The 19,534-nt window shown below is 48.3% G+C and overlaps 1 protein-coding gene and 1 pseudogene across 1 annotated transcript; one reads left to right on the top strand and one right to left on the bottom strand.

The window, feature by feature from the left end:
• Positions 1–9,888: 9,888 nt before the first annotated feature.
• On the bottom strand, positions 9,889–10,563 carry LOC136465123 (secreted RxLR effector protein 161-like). The gene is made up of 2 exons (XM_066463985.1): positions 10,235–10,563; positions 9,889–10,081 (listed from the first exon to the last, which is right to left on the bottom strand). Exons 1-2 carry the CDS (start codon positions 10,561–10,563, stop codon positions 9,889–9,891), a joined length of 522 nt encoding a protein of 173 aa, XP_066320082.1.
• Positions 10,564–15,352: 4,789 nt separating this feature from the next.
• LOC136465122 (uncharacterized) lies at positions 15,353–16,525 on the top strand (annotated as a pseudogene).
• The last annotated feature ends 3,009 nt before the right edge of the window (positions 16,526–19,534 follow it).

The following is a 19,534-nucleotide window of genomic DNA, read 5'->3' as shown; positions in this document are numbered from 1 at the left end:
GGCTGCCAAAATTTTCAGACCAGTCCTGGCCCAGGCCACGAACCGAGACTAAAGGCTGGGCGGAATTGTCCGCACAAAAATACCTTTAGTCACGGCTGGTAACACCAACCGGGACTAAAGATCCTTTAGTCGCGGCTGGTAAGCTGAGGAGTCGGGACTAAAGGGTTGGACCTTTAGTCCCGGTTCGGTTTACCAGCCAGGACTAAAGGATCTTTAGTATCGGTTGGTGTTACCAGCCGGGACTAAAGGGTCCTGGCCTATATATATCAAACGGTTCCTCTGTTTATCTTCTACTTTTCGATCTACAACATCGATCTCGTCTCTGCCGCGCCCGGTCGCGTCGAGCTCTGCCGCGCCGCCGTCGTCGTCTACCCCTGCCCGGCCTCGTCGTCGAGCCCCGCCCAGTGGCCGTTGAGCTCGTCTCCGCCGTACGTCGTCCTCGCGTGGCTCAGCTCGGCCCCGTGGCCGGCCAGCACGCCCGCCATCCGCCCCTAGCCTGCTAGCTATAGCTCGGCCATATTTTTTAGATAGTTTTTTTAGATAGTTTTTTATATATATGTTAGATTAAAATGTATTAAAATTTAATTAGTAGTTTATTCTTAGTTTTTTAGTTAGTTTTTTAGATAGTTTTTGATATATGTTAATTAGATTTAAATGTATTAAAATTTAATTAGTACTTTATTTAGATAGTTTTTTAGTTTTTATTATAGTTTTTTATATATTTAGTAATTATTATTCTATCTCTCTCTATATATGTGTTAGATTTAATTTTGATTTAGTAATTCTATCTATGTATATATGTTAGGTTTAATTAGATTTAGTAATTAATTCTATCTAGATATATGTGTGTTATTTTATTTAATTGGATTTAGTAATTATATTCTATCTCTCTATATATATATGTTAGATTTAATAGTGTTTTAGTAATTGACACATGCATAGTTTATTAGTAATTCTATCTCTATATCACATGCATATTTTATTTTAGTAATTCTATCTATATATCACTTGGATATTTTATTAGTAATTCTATCTATATCACATGTATCTAGAGAGAGATTCTATATATATACATATATATGTACTTAATTATTTCTATGTGTATATATGCATGTACTTAATTATTTTCATGTGTTGAGAGAGAGAGAAAATTGTATCTAGAGAGACATTCTATGTGTTATCACATGCATATCTAGATATATATATATATATATATATATATATATATATATATATATATATATATATATATATATATATATATATATATATATATATGCACTTATTTCTATGTGTTGAGAGAGAGAGAAAATTGTATCATTCTATGTGTATATATACATGCACTTATTTTCATGTTTTTGGATCAAAAGTGTTTTTGATTCGATTCCAAAGCCTATACCTTATTATTGTCTATCTATGTCTTGAAGATACAAATGGCTGCTCCGGATGATAACTTGAATGATGATATAATGGCGGATATTATCAACGCTGGCACCAATGCGGATGTAGATGACACGAGTCAGTACTTTGCTGATTATGAGGATATCCTAAATATCCTGGTGGTTGAAGATCAACAAATTGTCGCGCAAGAAAATACTGGCGATGTATATTCGATTATCTATCATCTCTTATAGATATATGCGTACGTATATTTGTTGTTAATTGTTGTGTTTCTACTTATGTAGCCGGTCTCTGGATCTACATCAACCACCGATAAGAGTAGGAAAGTCCGAGGGCCAAAAAAGCCATTAGAGGGCCGTTTCATAATATCAGAATTCGACACCAACACCGGCAAACCATTGGGACCACATGCTCAGACATATATCAATCAATGTGGGTTCATTGTAAGGGATAGGATCTCAGTTAGTGCTCATGAATGGAAGCAGAAGATATCCGCTCCTAATGTTAGTTTTGTATCCGATCGTGACAAGAATCTAGCTTGGAGAGATATCACTCAGCATTTCATATTACAAGCAGATGATGCTTTGAAGGAGCTAGTGAGGGATTGGACAATGAAGAAGATGGCAACATTGTTCCAGAGTTGGAAGAAGACATTGTATAAAAAGTTTATCTTGAAGAATGAAACGCCGAATTTCAATGCTAAGGCGTTTGTCAAGTTGGAGTCCCATTGGGATGACTTCGTACAATACAAGATATCTCAAGAGAGTGAGGAACGTGTGATGAGGAATCAGCAGAATGCCCGACAGAAGCAATACCATTATCGCATGGGATCTGGTGGTTATAGGAGTGCTATTCCCAAGTGACAGAACCTAGAAGCAGAGATTACTGCCAAGGGAATCATACCTGAAACAATAGAGAAGAACTAGCCTCAACGCGTGAAGAATTGGTTCTATGCTCATGGGGGAAGCCTAGACCCAGACACTGGCAAGCTAATTTTCGGCCAAAAAATTGAGAGAGCAACACAGAGACTAGCTCGTGCTAGGAAAGAAGCTGATAGTGGTGTTTTTAAGCCCAACAGAGAGAAGGATGAATTGACATATGCCCTAGAGAATCCTGAACACGGTGGTCGAACAAGAGGCTATGGGGCGGTTCCGTGGCTACAAGCATTCCCAGCAGACAAGGATACCTACAGAAGCCGCCAGAGAAAGAAGGATGAGGAGGCAGACCGAATCCGTGTATTGGAGCAATTTGTTAATGAGTCACGACAAGCATTGCTTGAATCATGTGAACGAGAAAAATCTCTTGAGGCAAGAATGCTGGAGGAGATCAAGAGGCAAGTGCAGCTAGCAATGAGTCAAATGCAATCGCAATCAACGCCGGGAGTCACCATTAGCCCTGTTGGTCAGATGAAAAGCAGTTGTGCTTCCACGGAGCTACCAGTTATTTAAGATGACGCTGGGTTGCGCTTCCCTGTTGATGACATTATCGAGCCTCTAACAACATGTGAGTTGCACATTCCAGATGGTAATAATTCATCAATTATGGTGGCTGTCCGGGTTGTATCTCTAATAGATCGAACAAAGACACCAAGAATCCATGGGTCAGTTATTCAACCAGGATATGCTAGCATCTCGGTCGATAGAGTGCTCAAAGATTACAGCAATATTCCTCTTCGAAGGCGGTGATGGGGAGAAGACACTAGGAGAAGCAGAGAAGACATTTATTCAATGGCGCAAACGCTTCATCATTATTTCTAGGGCGCCACCGCTTCCCCTACCTCACCCTAGGTACGAATGAAAGTGAATGAAATATTATTTTCCATTAATTTTATATTGGCTTCAAAAATAATTGACCCACAACTTATTTTTATAGCAGGGTCTCCCCCCAGCCTAGCCCAATTATTCATTCCCCATCTCATCACAGTGTCACGAGGGGCGAGACGACTTCATCCCCACGACGATCTCCAACTCCTACACTGGCTCCATCGCCTCCACAACGATCTCTAACTCCTACACCGGCCCCATCGCCTCCACAATGATCTCCAATGCCTCCACATCGGACTCCAACACCAGCCTCATCGCCTCCACGCCGGTCTCCAACACCACCCCCACCCCTCCACAGCGACGCACTACAGAGACATCTAAGGTCCCGGCAGCAAAGAAGACCCCGAAAAAAAGAGTTATTTCTCAAGAAATACTTCCTGAAAAGACTGATGAGCAAATAGCAGCTGAAGAAGACAAAAAAGTGAAAGATTTTTTATAGATATCCAAAAGTAGAGACAAGCGAAGCTTAAGGAGAAGCCGTACTTTTACATACCACGAGATCTGCTGAGGCAGAAGGTCAAAGCTCACAAAAAAAAGATGCTTGAAGTTCGTAAGCCTCCGCCACTATCAGACTATGACCGCTCCCTCGTGAAGTCACATGATGCACATAAGAAAAGGAAAAGAGCATCAGGGAAGGATGTCCCACAGCTCGGACAACAGAAGCAACCAATGCAAAATCTTGTTGTTGCTAATGAATATGGTTCCAACATAGAAGTCTATCGACCAGACAACTCTGGAGAAGTGTCGGTTCAAGACCTTAATGCTTTTTTTGAACTAACTGGTTTAACCTTGGATCAATTGACGGGCAAAGCTCCAATCCAGAACCTGGAAGTTGATACCTAGAAGACTTATAAATTTGGCAAAAGTCTGTACAACCCTGCGGCTCTTAATGAATTAGGTACGCAAATATACTTGCTCAACAAGTGGTACATGCAGGCGTGTGGCAGGGGTGAGGAGTGGATCTTTGTCAGATTTAGAGACCATCATTACTTCCGTGGCGATGACATCTTACATATTAGTTTCGAAAAATTACATCAACTATACCACTTGGACGCTCTAGACAAATCAATCATTAGCTCCTTTTGTTTGTAAGTGATTCTTACTTTTATTTAATAAACTCACTTCCATGCGTACGTGTATATAATTATCCTCACATGTAACTTATATTTATATACAGATTCTAGATGTCAGAGCTCCAAAGAATACAAGACACCAGTGTTGGCTTCATTGATCCTTATATCATATTCAAAACCGATATTATTGTCAAGAAGCATTGGGTATCTGAAGCACAGACGAATATCATGAGGTTCTTCGTGAAGCAGCACGACAAGACAACAATACTTTTTCCGTACAACTTTGAGTAAGTGTTAATAATAATGTAGTCTATACATTTTATGTAATATCAATCCAACTTATATGCATGTACGTGTGTATATAAACCAATGCAGGTTTCACTAGATACTCATTGTCATTGAGTTAAACTCAAGTCGGTTAGTAATCTTGGACTCGTTGAGAAAAGAGCGGGCACTATACCAAGATATGATAGACATTATCCAGGGGTAATTTCGATCTCTCGTGCACAACTATTATTAAATAGACTTTGCCATAATTTATTAACGATCGTACATTATTGATCGCACAGGGTTTGGAAAGAGTTTATTCGGCAACACCGCAAGGATTGCAAGGCACCACTTAATGTAGTTGAAATATCAGTAAGTTGTACTATATATACTTCCCCATGTGTTTAATTACTATATCGTACTTCAATTTACGTGTGAGATGATGAGAATAATCTTCTTCTCGTACAGTGGTGTTTGCGGCAGCAACCAGGTAATAACTTGTGTGGATACTACATTTGTGAATTTATCACTGCACACATAAGAAGAACTCCTGAAGATGTCCTCAGAGTATGTATATATCAATTTTTTATTTATTTTTAAATGAATATATATATATATGTATTAATACTTTTCCTTTTATTTCAAATGCAAGACTGAATGGTTGAAACAAAGGGTCATGCAAAAAGACCATCTAAAAGCAGTTCAAGAGTCAATAGCAGGATTTCTTCTAGAAAAAGTGCTAAATCCCAACGGCGAGTTCTACTTTGATCCTAAGGAATAAATGATGTAAATTAAATGTTTATTGATATCGTTATTTTCGAGAACAAGATTATGAAAGTGTTGTATATATACATATATATCTATAATATATATAGTTTCATACTTTATTCGAATATAATAATGCTTGAGATGAGAATTAGATGTAATTATATGCGTGCGTGTATTTATATTAGCAGCGTAGAATACGTACATAAAAACATATTATATATTAAACAAATATGTGTAACTGAACTGAAAACAAATTAAACAAAAAAAAAGAAAAAGAAAAGGAACCTTTAGTCCCGGTTGGGGTTACCAACCGGGACTAAAGGGTGCGGCCACGTTTGCTCGGTTGGAGGGCCTTTATTCCCGGTTGGTAACACCAACCAGGACTAAAGGTTTTTCTTTAGTCCCGGCTCGATGACCCGAGACTGAAGGTTCCACCTTTAGTCCCGGGATCATTGTCCCGGCGCGGTAATCGGGACTAAAGGCCGTTACCGCCTGGGACAACAAGTTCATCCTGTAGTAGTGTGCCGAGTGCCGAAAATAGGGCACTCGGCAAAGCCACTCTTTGCCGAGTGCTGCCGAGTGCAATTCTTTGCCGAGTGCCGCAGCGTGCCCGACGCTCGGCAAAGCACGCCACTCGGCAAAGGCACTCTTTGCCGAGCGCAACACTCGGCAAAGAGCGCACTCGGCAAAATGCCCGTTAGTTGCCTGCCTACCCCGCCCACGCCGTTACCATCTTTTAAAAAAAATATTTACCGAGCGCTTAACCTGACACTCGGCAAAGAGGCCCTTTGCCGAGTGCTGCGGTCTGGCACTCGGCAAAGGCCCTCTTTGCCGAGTGTTAGGCATGACACTCGACAAAGTATTTTTGTTTTTTTTTGAATTTTTATTTCAAATTTTTTTGTAGACCTTATCTATTGTTTACAAGCACATGTTAAAATTTGGGATCTTTTTATAACTTTTTGCTATATTTCTTGAATTAATTTTGTTTACTTGTATTTTTCGAAAAAGTAAAATTAAACTGCAGGTGCATGAAATAATGAAATGTAGCCATTCAAAAAATGATAGTCATGTTGTAGAGTGTATTTTGAGGCCGTATGCAGGAACTCACCCAAAATTTTGAACGCCTTGTTCGCCAAACATGACGACTCGCTTGTGGTCGGAGTGTATTTAAATTATAGAAAATGCAAACGAAGTCTAAAATTCATGAAACTTGTCGAGGTGTCGTGTGATCGCATGTGGAGGCTATGATAAAAATTTGAGAAGGTTTCGAGTAAGTTGCGACGTTGAATGCCTAAAATCCAGACATCTCCACATGCGATGTCGTCATGTTTGGCGAACAAGGCGTTCAAAATTTTGGACCCAGATGTCTAGGTTTTAGGCATACAACATCGCAACTTGCTCGAAACCTTCTCAAATTTTTATCATAGCCTCCACATGCGATCACACGACACCTCGACAAGTTTCGTGAATTTCGAACTTCGTTTGCATTTTCTATAATTTAAATACACTCCGACCACAAGGGGAGGAGGAGAAGGGAGGTGGGAGGAGAAGGAGAAGGGAGAAGGAAGAAGGAGAAGGGAGGAGAAGGAGAAGGGAGGAGGAAGAAGGAGAAGGGAGGAGGAGGAGGAAGAAGAAGAAGGAGAAGGGAGGAAGGAGGAAGAAGAAGAAGGAGGAGGAAGAAGAAGGAGAAGGGGGGAGGAGGAGACGGACCTCGGTCCGACGACCGTTCACGCCGTTTGTCGACGACGTTCGTCCACTCCGTCGTCCCCGCACATCGCCGTTTGTCCACGCTGTCGTCCCCGTCCCTCGCCGGAGAAAAGGTAAAGGCTCCGGGGGTGTCGGCCTTGGTGCCGTTTATGTGTTGACGGCCTTCGTGCCGGGTTTGTGTATGTGTGGGCCATCGTGCCCCAAATGTGGACGTCGACCATCGTGCTGGCTTTTTCTTGCAGGTTTTGGAAACCTCCCCGTACAGGGGAGGTTTTGCCGAATTTTTCAAGTAATAGTGATGTGTTTCTTCTTTTGCAGAGTAGGAGCTGTCGGAGGGGACCCGGAGCACCTCGGCGATCCCAATCGTCTTCGTCGGCGCTGCGGTCGTGCCTGCACTGCTTCGTCTCGCCACTGCACCGACTCGCCACTGCGCCGCTAGCCTTTCTCCACCGCCACCCTAGGTATAATTGACATCTCTTGCTTATAGTTGTCGTACGTAACCCAGTTAGGCGTCTTCTGTCCGAAACAGATACGGTTGGAGGTATGTGGATCTTTGCATATCTATGACCGTATCTATTTTGGATTATCCATGTTTTTTTGGACAGCCTGCGGAGGCCCAGCTGGCTGAGCGGGAGGCTGAGCGGGTCGAGCAGGAGGCCGAGCGTCAGAGGCTACAAGCTTTGGAGGCCCAGCAAGCAGGTTTGCTCCCGTTCGTGCAACAACTTGGGCTGCAACAAGGTTGGGAGATCCTAGCCAACCTGCTTGCACCACCACCACCACCACCACATCGTCCAGATTCTACTCCGGTGAGTATGAGTACGGATGCTTTACTTTCTATGCTCATGCTTAGTGTCAAACCTAGTGATGGCCTTCGTGCCGGATTTGTTGATGTGTGGGCCTTCGTGCCGGGTTTGTTGATGTGTCGGCCTTCGTGCCGGAAATGTGGTTGTCGGCATTTGTGCCGACGTTTTTCTTGCAGGTTTTTGAAACCTCCCCGTGCAGGGGAGGTGCTGCCAAAATTTTCAACTTTTCTTTAAACTGCTTACATTTTTATCTTGTCACTCACGTGCAATCTCTTCTCTTTTGTGCAGCATCAATCGGGGGCGGCGTCGAACCATCTCGGAGGGTCGCCGGCATCGCAAGTTGGGGCGTCGCAACCCTCACATTCGCCGTGAGCCGCTTCCGGAGTCGGTTTTACGTAGACATGCCTTTATGTATTGAACTTGTGAACTTTGAGCTTGTGGTTTGTAATATATTGTGGATTTCAGACATAATTGGTCGTTTGTGATATATATATATATATGTGTGTGGTTTCTGATATATTGTGTTGAATTGTGGTTTCTAATATATATATATATGCACTGTTGTTTACATGGAAAAGCAAAAAACAAAAAAAAATTTGCTGTGCGTTTGTCGAGTGCAATGACCATTGCACTCTGCAAAGCTGGGAAAATAGCAGCAACAATTTCCCAAATTTGCCGAGTGCAATGGCCATTGCACTCGGCAAAGAAAATTAAAAAAAATAAAAAATGCTTTGCCGAGTGCCTTGGCAGTGGCACTCGGCAAAGAAAATTAAAAAAGATAAAAACAGGTTTTGCCGAGTGCCTCGGCGCTATGGCACTCGGCAAATAATTTTGAAAAAAAAAAGAAAATTCTTTACCGAGTGTTGCACTCGGCAAAGAAATTAAAAAAATTAAGACGGCGTGAGCCGTCGGCCAACGGCCGTCAATCCTTTGCCGAGTGCCAGCTTGACACTCGGCAAAGCCTTTGCCAAGTGTCCGAGATTTAGCACTCGGCAAAGCAAGCTTTACCGTGAAAATGTTCGATGGAGCCTCTTTGCCGAGTGTTGCACTCGGTAAAGAATTTACCGAGTGTATGGATGCCTTTACCGAGTGTACGAGGCACTCGGCAAAACGTGTGGCTGCTGTAGCGTGGACAGTGTATCGCTGCTCTCATGTCTGCCCCTGGCCCCCATCCTCCAAGATCCACATGGTGACGGTGTCCTCACAGATACGTGCCGACATCCATAGCTCCCCGTGCAGCACATCCAATTCAAGGGGGAACACAGGACCCACAGAATCTGGCAGCTCGGTGATACCAAATGTCTCATCAGCCAGGCTGAGCCACAGAAGGCCCCATGGACGTTGCAGGTCACGATGGTAACTTGCGAGGCGCCAGAACAAGTCCATTGACCGCCGTACCAGTATTCCAGTGTTCAGCAGGGTACGGAAGATCATCCTTGATCTCCTTCCGAGCACCGCCACCGCCGTTGCTGTTGCCTGAGACGGTAAACACTTCCATCCCCATATCTGTCCCCATGCCTGTGACAGGATCTATCGACCGGTAGAAGGCCCGAACTACCTTGTGCTTGCCTGTGCGTGGATCTAGGCCCAGGCCAGCACAGCAGCAGTAGGCCCTGATACTGTTGCAGTGCCGGTTACAATCTCTATCCGGCAGTGTGGTGGTTCCCTAGTGGCTGGGTTGAAGAGGTAGAGCCTGGTGTCTGTGGGAACGAGCACCAGGCCATCACATTTGTTAGTTGCTGAATTCTTATTTTAGGTAGTAGCAGAATTCTTACTCTCATCGATAGAGAATGACACTAGGAGTTGGGGTAAATTTCTGGTTTATTTCTAAATATCATGCCAACCTGAGGGGTTGGGGATACATATTTATAGGCTGCTAGCCAGCCAAGCATATGCCAAGATGCTAGTCTAAGATGCTAAGATGCTGTCCTCTAAGATGTTGTCCTCTAAGATGTTGTCCTAGATGCTAAGATACTATCCTTGTAGCAGCAACAATCAGCAGTCCCACAAAGACCAGACCAGTCAGACTTATCTATCATTCTCTCCCTAAGTCTTGTGCGTCGTCTTGTGAGAAAGTTGAACCATCCCGGTCCTCGAACAGAGCTCAAAGAACTTGATCCTTCCAAGGGGCTTGGTGAGCAGGTCCGCAAGCTGATCCTTGGTGTTGATGTAGCTCGCCTTGATGCTCCATTCCTCCAAACAGTCTCGGATGAAGTGGTATCTCACCCGGATGTGCTTGCTGCGTTCATGGAAAACGAGGTTCTTTGCCAGGGCCAGAGCGGACTTGCTGTCCACCCTGAGCTCCACCGCTCTAGTGTCTTTGCCGAGGAGATCACCAAGCAGTCGAGCGAGCCAGAGCGCCTGAGTCGAAGCGGTGGATGCCGCTATATACTCGGTCTCACAGCTGGACAGGGCCACCACCTGCTGCTTGACCGACTGCCAGCTAACGAGGCACTTGCTGAGGAAGAAAAGGATCCCGCTCGTGCTCTTGCTGGTGTCGATGTCGCTGGCGTGGTCGCTGTCGCTGTACCCGACGAAGTGTGCTGCCCCAGGGCACCTAGGGCAGTAGAGGCCGTGATCGAGAGTCCCCGCAACGTAGCGGATGATCCTCTTCACAGCCTGCTGGTGCTCCGTCGTCGGTCGCTGCATGAACCGACTAACGTAGCCGACAGAGAATGTCAAGTCCGGCTGTGTGTGGGCGAGGTAGCGAAGGCTCCCCATAAGACGCCGGTACTGCTGAAAGCTCTAGTTTGGTTTTGGTTAATTGATGAAACCCTAAGTGCTAATCTAGTTTATCAAGATGATTATGAGATAGGTAGCACTACTCCAAGTGATGAAGCAATGACGAAGATCATGACAATGGTGATGGCATGTTGATGGTCAAATGCAACTTGGAAAAGAAGAAAGAGAAAAAAACAAAAGGCTCAAGGCAAAGGTATAAAATGTAGGAGCCATTTTGTTTTAGTGATCAAAACACTTAGTGAGTGTGATCACATTTAGGATAGATAGTCGTACTATTAAGAGGAGTGAAACTCGTATCGGAATGCGGTTATCAAAGTGCCACTAGATGCTCTAACTCATTACATATGCATTTAGGATCTAGTGGAGTGCTAACACCCTTGAAAATGTTTGTGAAAATATGCTAACACATGTGCACAAGGTGATACACTTGGTGGTGTTGGCACATCTACAAAGGAGGTGGTGTTTGTAGGGTTGAGATGGGTTTGGGTCCCTCTCTCCCTCCCGCGGGCACATCTACAAGCTCGGCGGGATTCGGCGCTTTCGGGAAAATGGAATGCCTATTTTCTATTGCGCCGGATGCAAAATTCTTGGTGGTTGGCATATTTGAGCAAGTGTGAAGAAGTTAGAGTTGAAATGGAGTTGGTCGAAATGATGCTGGCGTCGGTCTACTGACCGGACGCTGGGTCACTCAGCGACCGGACGCTGAAAGGCTGCATCCGGTCGAGCTGTCAGACGGCATAGTGGCTAGGGTTGAGCACCGGACGCTGGTCTGTGTCTGGTCAAGGTGGACCGGACGCGTCCGGTCGAAAAAATATGCCTCGGGGAGCTTACTGGAAACGACCGGACGCTGAAGCCAGCGTCCGGTTAGTTTTACCGGAGCATCCGGTCAGTTTTACCGGAGCGTCCGGTCAGCTTCGTAGCCGTTGAAATCTGACGAACAGCGTTTGAAGCTGGTGACGCGTGGCGTCCATCGGGCGACCGGACGCTGAGGGCCAGCGTCCGGTCCGGTCAAAGCGCGTTTTGCCTAGTGAAGGGGTATAACGGCTCTATTTGATGGGGGCTCTATTTATAGCCCCATGGCCGGCTCAAGGGATAACTCTTGCACATTTTCATTGACATAGGAACCTTGTGAGCTTAGCCAAAGTCCTCCCACTCATCTCCATCATTAATTCATCATCTTTGTGAGATTGGGAGAGAATCTAAGTGCATTGCTTGAGTGATTGCATCTAGAGGCACTTGGTATTCGTGTTGCGCTGTGGATTTCGCTTGTTTCTCTTGGTGGTTGCCACCACCTAGACGGTTGGAGCAGCGGTGGAGGATCGGCACGAGTTGGTGATTGTTCGTGGCCGTCTTCGGTGATTGTGAGGGGAGTTGTACCTTCCCCGGCGGAGCGCCGAAAGGTAACTCTAGTAAATTACTCGTGTCATTGAGTTACCTCACTTGTGGGTCGGTTCTTGCAGTGTCCTATCGTGTGGATGAGGTTTGTGAAACACCTCTTAGCCGCCGAACCACCAAGTGTTGGTCAACACAACGGGGACGTAGCGTGTTGGCAAACACGTGAACCTCGGGAGAAAATCAATTGTCTCTTGCCTTTGGCATTCTCCCGGTGATTGGCTATATATATTCATCTTGTGATTGGTTCATCCCCTTCACGGCGGTATAATCACCCTACTTGCTTGTTTACATTCTTGCAAACTAGTTGATACAAGCTCTTTAGTGTAATTAGAATTGAGAGCTTGCTTTGTTATTTACATTCATCTAGTTGAGCTCTTTAGACTAGCAAGCTTGTGTGCCTAAGTAATCATTGCAACTAGAATTGTTGGATAGGTGGCTTGCAACCCTAGTAGAGCTAGAGCAAGTTTGCATTACGCTATTTGTCATACTAATCAAATTGCTCTAGTTAATTTATAGATTTTTAAATAGGCTATTCACCCCCCCCTCTAGCCATATTAGGACCTTTCAACTACGTAGCGTCCACCTCCTCCATCATGCTGTCGCGGCTCAGCTTCAGCCTCTCCTCCATCGGAGTGAGAGCTGGGTTGCAGTCGGTGAGCCCAGCTAGCTCAACGACGTGTTTGGCGTAGGCGATCTGTCGAAGTGTGATCCCGGAGTCATCCTGGTACACCTCGATTCCCAGGTAGAAGGAGAGAGGCCCTAGGTCACTCATCTGGAAGGTGGCCTTCATCTCTTCCTTGAATGCCGCCACCTCTACATCCTTGGTGTCGGTGATCACCAAGTCGTCGACGTAGACACCCACCAGCAGAGCATTTTCTCCACTGCCCCGTCGGTAGATGGCCGCCTCATGCGGGCTTTGCTCGAAGCCCATCCCCTTTAGCGTGGAATCCAACTTGGCATTCCACGCCCTCAGTGCCTGCCGCAAGCCATAGAGGGCCTTGCATAGGCGGAGCACCTTGCCCTCCTTGCCGGGGATCGCAAATCCCGGTGGCTGGTGCACGTAGACCTCCTCCTTCAAGTCGTCGTTAAGGAACACTGACTTGACATTCATGTGATGAACACGCCAGCCCTCCTGGGTAGCTAGCGCAAGGAGGAGTCGCACGGACTCCATCCATGCCACGGGAGCAAAGGCGTCGTTGAAGTCAACCCCCTCCTACTGCACGAAACCTCGTGCCACCGAGCGAGCCTTGTGCTTGACGATGGTGCCGGCTTCATCCCTCTTCAGCTTGTACACCCACTTAAGGGTGATCGCACGGTGACCATGAGGAAGGTCAGCAAGCTCCCAGGTGCGGTTCTTCTCGACCGCATCTATCTCCAACTACATCGCGGTGCGCCATGCCGTGTGTCTCTCGGCCTCTGCAAATGACCAAGGCTCGCCGTCGTCACACGCAAGGTGCAACCGCGCCTCCAGGTCATGAGGCACCGGTCCCTGCACCGACTGGTCGCTGAGAAGGTCCTCCATCATATGGTACCGCAACGGCTCGCCGTCGTGGTACGTGTCGATGCGCTCCTCGTCGTGAGAGAGCGGAGTAGCGAGCTCAACCGGGCTATGCTCGACATGAGCTGGTGTTGGAGTAGACGTGCTCGGAGGGGTGCCTGTCGGTGCTGGAGTGCATGGCGGTGCCGGCTGTGGTAGAGCCGACGAAGGACTCATCGCAGCCGAGGTCCTAGCTGGAGAGCGTGGTGCTATCGGAGTAGCAGGCGCCGGGGTCGGTGGAGGCTCGGGGACTGGGGTAGACGCGCTCACCAAAGAAGAGCTGCCTACTCCCCTAGCTCCCTCGAAGTGGACGTACTCGATAGTGAAGTCGTCATATGTTGGAGCCAAGCCATCGTCCATCGCCTTGTCCTACACCTATCCTCGCCCTTCATCGAACACAACATCGCACGCCGTGCGCACACACTGTGTCTTTGGGTCGAGGATGCAGTAGGCCTTCGAGCCCTCCGCGTAGCCGATGAACACTCCCGGAGTGCTCCTGTCGTCGAGCTTGCTGATGTGGCCAAGCTCCTTGGCGAACGCGAGGCAGCCAAAGACCTACAAGTGGGAGACCGCCGGCTTACGCCCATGCCAAGCCTCGTATGACGTCCTGCCATCGAGCACCTTGGTAGGCGAGCGGTTGAGGATGTAGACGGCCGACACCACCGCCTCTCCCTAGAAGATAGCCGACATCCCTCTTTGCTTAAGAAGGGCCCGAGCCATCCCCACAACCGTCTGGTTGCGCCGCTCGACGACGTCGTTCTGCTGTGGGCTGTACGACGTAGAGTAGTGGCGCTGAATGCCCTTATCAGCACAGTACGACGTGAATTCAGCCGCCATGAATTCGTCGCCGTTGTCAGTGCACAGCACGCGCAGCTTGCGGCCACACTCCACCTCTGCAGCAACTTATGAGCGCCTAATGACGTCCGTAGCCTCTCCCTTGCTACCGAGGACCATCACCCACATGTAGCGGGAGAGGTCGTCGACGAGCAGCAGGAAGTAGTGTCGTCCACCTGGTGTGGCCGGTGTCACCGGGCCACACAAGTCCCCGTGCACAAGCTCGAGCCTCTCCTTGACTCGAAAGCTCGCCCGCTAGGGAAAGGGGAGTCGCCTCTGCTTCATCAACACGCAGACGTCGCAGAGCTGCTCCACATGGTCGAGGCACGGCAGGCCTCGCACCATCTCCATGGCACTGAGCCGCTTCAGGGCCTCGAAGTGAAGGTGCCTGAAACGCTCGTGCCACTGCCACGCCTCGTCGTCCCAATGAGCAGCGAGACAGAGGGGTTGTGCCACCTACACGTTAAGGACGTAGAGTCAATTTGCACTTCTAGATACCTTGGCAAGAAGGCGACAACGGCGATCCCAAATCCTCATGACTCCATCCTCAACCACCACGCGCGAACCGCTCTCATTCAGCTGTCCCAAGCTGATGATGGAGTTCCTCAACATGGGGATGTAGTAGACTCCAGTGAGCAGCCTGTGCTCACCAGACACGGCGGTGAAGATGACGGAGCTGATGTCCTTGATCTCCACACCAGAGGCATCCCCAAACTTGATAGAGCCTCGGACGCTAGAGTCAAGCTCGGTGAAGAACTCCCGTCGACCGGTCATGTGATGGGTGGCGCCGGTGTCGAGGCACCACCCGTCAGTCTTGTCATTGCCGAAGCCGTCGCCGAGGAGGGCGTGTGCTTTTGGCTCGTCAAGATGGAGGAGAGCCGCTGCAGCCGGTGCCGCTGGAGGTAGCTCGATGCTTGCATGTGCCATGAACAGAGCCGGCTCCTCCTCCGCCTGTGCGACGTGGGCCTGGCCACGTCGTGGCTGTCGACAGTCCTTGGCCCAATGGCCAAGCTAGCCGTAGTTGCGGCAGGCGTCGTCTCGTGTCGGCTTGTGTTTGCCAGCGGTGCCGCCCTAGGCGCCTCTGTGGGCATCACCCTCGGCACGTCCTCATGCCCCGGCCTGGGCGTCTCTACACGCCTTGCGTGGCTTGCCACGCTTGCGGCTGCCAGTCACGGAAGAAGGCTCTTCCTTTTTCCGGTCACCTTGGCAGGCATCCCACTGCTCCCGAGTGAGAAGGAGCTTCCCGCCAGTGGTGATGGGCCCCGAGAGAGACTGTGGCTCATCGCTGTCGATGACCTTAAGGCGACCTATCACCTCCCCGATCAACATCGTGGAGAGATCCAGCAGGGACTCGATCGAGCGAGTCATCTGCTTGTACTTCTCGAGGACACAGCGGAAGAGCTTTTCGATAGCTCTCTCCTCACCGTAGGTGTCATCGCCGAACTGCACCATCTTCTGCAACAGAGTGTTAAGACGGAGAGCAAAGTCATCAACATCCTCACCTGGCTTGAAGGACAGGTTCTCCCACTCCTTACGAAGTGCCTGCAGTGTGGACTTGCGGGCGCGGTCGCTGCCGATGCGTGCCGCAGCGATGGCGTCCCAAGCCTCCTCGACAGTCCGCTTGTTGGTAAGCGAGAACTGCATCTCGGGCGGGACTGCAGCGATGACGACATCCAGCGCCCGTCGATCTAGGTCGTAGTCGACGTCGCCGTACCGGACTGCCTCCCACATGTGCCACACCTAGAGCTTTACCCTTATCACCGCAGCCCACTCGACGTAGTTGGTCTTAGTGAGGGTAGGCCACCCACCGCCAGGGCCGATGTCCCTGACAACAGCTTGGAGCCCATGATAACCACGGTATCGATTCGGGGAGAGAGAGCCACGCTGCCTGTGAAGGCCATGCTCTCCATCGACCCGTCCGCCACTGTTGCCGTGCGCGCCTCCTCTAGGAGCTCCACCACCGTGCGCGCCTCCTCCAGGAGCGCCGCCGCCATGCGCGCCTCCTCCAGGAGCGCCGCCGGCGCGTCCACGTATGTCTGGGCTACTGCCGCGCTCGTGGGCGTGCGCGGCTGCCCACTGCGCCGCTCGCGCTCGTCCTGCCTCCCTCCCCAGCAGCTCGAGGTCCGCGTCGGCGCTGTCGTCAGTAGAAACAGAGCTGCTGATGCTGCCGTGTAGGGCCTCGACCTCTGCCGCCGCCACACGCGCTGCATCCATCGCCGCCGCTGCTTCCGCCTCCGCTCTGGCTGCTGCCAGCTCCGTCGCTGTCAGCCTCGACGCCCTTGCCACCGCCGCAGCGGTCTCTGTCGCCGCTCGCTCGCATTCCTCTGTTGCGGCAAGTTCGGCCTCCTGCCGACGCCGCGTGCTCGAGACGACCGAGCACTGAGACTGCCCTGCGGACATGATGCGATATCGGGGGGCTGCTGCGTGGGGAGAGGGCTACTTCAGACGCGCAGAGAAAGAGGAGTGAGCAGGAGCGGCCGGAGCTGCTGCTGCTCCTAGCTAGGGCTGTTGTGAGGCTGGGAAAGAAGATGAGCAGGAGATGTTTAGGCTACAGGATAATACGGCTCTGATACCAGTTGTTAGTCGCTGAATTCTTACTCTTGGTAGTAGCAGAATTCTTACTCTCATCGAGAGAGGATGACACTAGGAGTTGGGATAATTTTCTGGTTTATTTCCAAATGTCATGCCAACCTGAGAGGTTGGGGATACATATTTATAGGCTGCTAGCCAGCCAAGCATATGCCAAGATGCTAGTCTAAGATGGTAGCCTAAGATGCTAAGATGCTAGTCTAAGATACTAAGATGATGTCCTTTAAGATGTTATCCTAGATGCTAAGATGTTGTCCTTATAGCAGCAACAGCCAGCAGCCCACAAAGACCAGCCCAGCCAGACTTATCCATCAACATTGAGCAATTAATGGATCTGAATTGACAGACGAAGTCCTTGTGCTCGTGCATCAGAGTAGCCATGGAAGCACCTTGCTGCCACTGGTAGAAGCGGATGTGATTGCAGTCTAAGGTGTGCGGGGTGGCATGGATCCTGCTCACATCTGGAGGCCGAGCGCTGGAGGTGTGCGTGGACGAAGAAGGGGTCAGTGATGATGGCTCGCCAGCCCTTGCAGACCGACTTGCATCGCAGGAGGGACTTGACAGGGAGCCGAACTAGAATATCTAGAACAATCTCGTCGGACAGCTCTGGGATAGGTTCTGCTGGTGGTGTGTCTGTGTTCGTACTCCTCTTCCTCTTCCTCTTCCTCTTCCGGCATGTCTTCTTCCTCTTCTAGTTCATAGCATCCATGCAGAGCGAACAAAGAAAGATTGAAGATTAGTGACGAGTCGGCATACGTGTGTACAGATCGATATATCTCAGATCAGATGTGATGATGTTCCATTTCGAATCTAATGTATCGGTCTCGGAGCAGACAAGATAAATAGGAGTATATACTATTAAGTAAAAACAGTTTTTCCTTTTGATTCCTTCAACATAAAAGCTGAGATTAAAGTACCAAAGAGTAACAACATAATAAAAGTAATATTCTACTCCATGCCTTGTCACTAATCTTTTACTTTTATTACTTAACAGCCATCCTCCGTTATACTCTGATGCACCTTAAAGTATATAGTCCTATTTATCTTCTACTATCATGTTGAGGTAATATTCTTCTAATATGTTGATTAAACCACCAAAGAGTAATAATAACACAATAAAAGCAATATGTTGAAGTCATATTCGAGCCATCCTCATCAGTCGCCACAATGAAACTAATCTTTTACTTCAACATAACAGCTGATATCAAACTACCAAAGAGTACCTGATTAACAAGTGATTCGGAGCATACGCCATTGTTAAGGGGATGCCCTTCCTCCAGAGTGATGCCGCGGTGACGCCGCGGACGAGAGCGCGCTACACCGAGCGGAGCAAGCGCAGCCATCGAGGTGTCCCCCTCCCCAGTGTGCACCTCCGTGGTGGACAGGTCCACCAGATCCGGCGAACTCCGGCCGGCCCCGGCAAGGGGATGCGGCGTGTCCCCGCCCACAGCTGCCGGCTCACCGAGGGGCGAAGGAGGGGCGGTGCGCTCTAACTTTCGGTCACCGCCTCCGTGCGCTCATGCGGTCGCCGGACCGATTCGCCGGGCCTCCCTGTGCCTAGGCCCTGGAGCGGCCAGCTGCACGTAGATCTATGCGGTGTTAGCAACAACTCTCCGGTGGGGGTGGACCGGTCTCCGGCGGGCGTGTGTGTGACTTGTGACTTGTGACTTGTGACTTGTGAGTGTCTGCTGTAGCGCAGTGTGTGGTTCCTACTGGTAAATGAAAACAGATCTGTTTAGAAAAATTTGATAATCATGCATTTTAGTTTTCCAGTTCTGATTAAACTAACCAACTTTTTTTTCCCAGCAGAGACTAAAGCAACAAAAGCAATAAATGATTCTAAAGCAAATTTTAGCAACACTACATCTATTTTAAATTGTAATAATTGATAAGAAAACAAAAGCATTATAGTAACACACATATATATCACTTCAAATACGAGACAACAAACCTAGACCAAACATAGATACAAAATGCAAGTAAATGCATCTCAGTTCTTTCAGTTAACTGAGAGTAGGAATCAAACTTTCTTCAGTTATCTATCCAATCAAACATGTAATCAATCTTTTCAATTCTGGTTCTTTGGTTCTTCGGCTTCAATTAATTATGCCTACCTTGATAGCGGGCTTGGCCGGCACGCCAGGTAGTGGGCTCAGCGATGGGCTTTTGCTTTGTTTATGTTTTTTAATCTATTTTCACACACAATCATTATATATATGACTACCTCTGAAAACACCAATTAATAGTGACCTTGGCCTAGAGGTGGATGCCCCTCCCGTTTATGGAAACCAGTTTCAGCCGACTTTGGAAATCTTTTACGTGGTAGTGGCACTCACAAGTCACAATCTTTTTTTGGAACATAGGTAACGATAATATCAAGTAGCTCATGTCTTGGCTAAGCAAGTCTCAGATGCTGTCAGGATGGGTGAGTGGCTAATAGCCCTAGCCTGTATCTCTCATCTGTTGACTAAAGATTGTAATCCGGGTGCTATACAATCAACGAAAGCTCTTTGTTGCAAAAAGAAAACATAGGTAACGATGAATCTATACCAGCAATTTGCACATCCTGACATGAGTGCAACTTACATAACTACA

This window comes from Miscanthus floridulus, chromosome 7 (assembly GCF_019320115.1).
Source record: "Miscanthus floridulus cultivar M001 chromosome 7, ASM1932011v1, whole genome shotgun sequence".
Lineage (NCBI taxonomy): Eukaryota > Viridiplantae > Streptophyta > Magnoliopsida > Poales > Poaceae > Miscanthus > Miscanthus floridulus.
The sequence above is the reverse complement of the archived record's forward strand: the minus strand, read 5'-3'. Positions and strand labels throughout refer to the sequence as shown.

What these genes read in the sequence shown, in the direction of transcription:
- LOC136465123 (XM_066463985.1), bottom strand. Translation starts at nt 10,563, where the DNA reads ATGGGGAGCCTTCGCTACCTCGCCCACACACAGCCGGACTTGACATTC. An exon ending in CTGTCCAGCTGTGAGACCGA is followed by an intron (nt 10,082 to 10,234) that starts GTATATAGCGGC and finishes CCATGAACGCAG; the next exon opens with CAAGCACATCCGGGTGAGAT.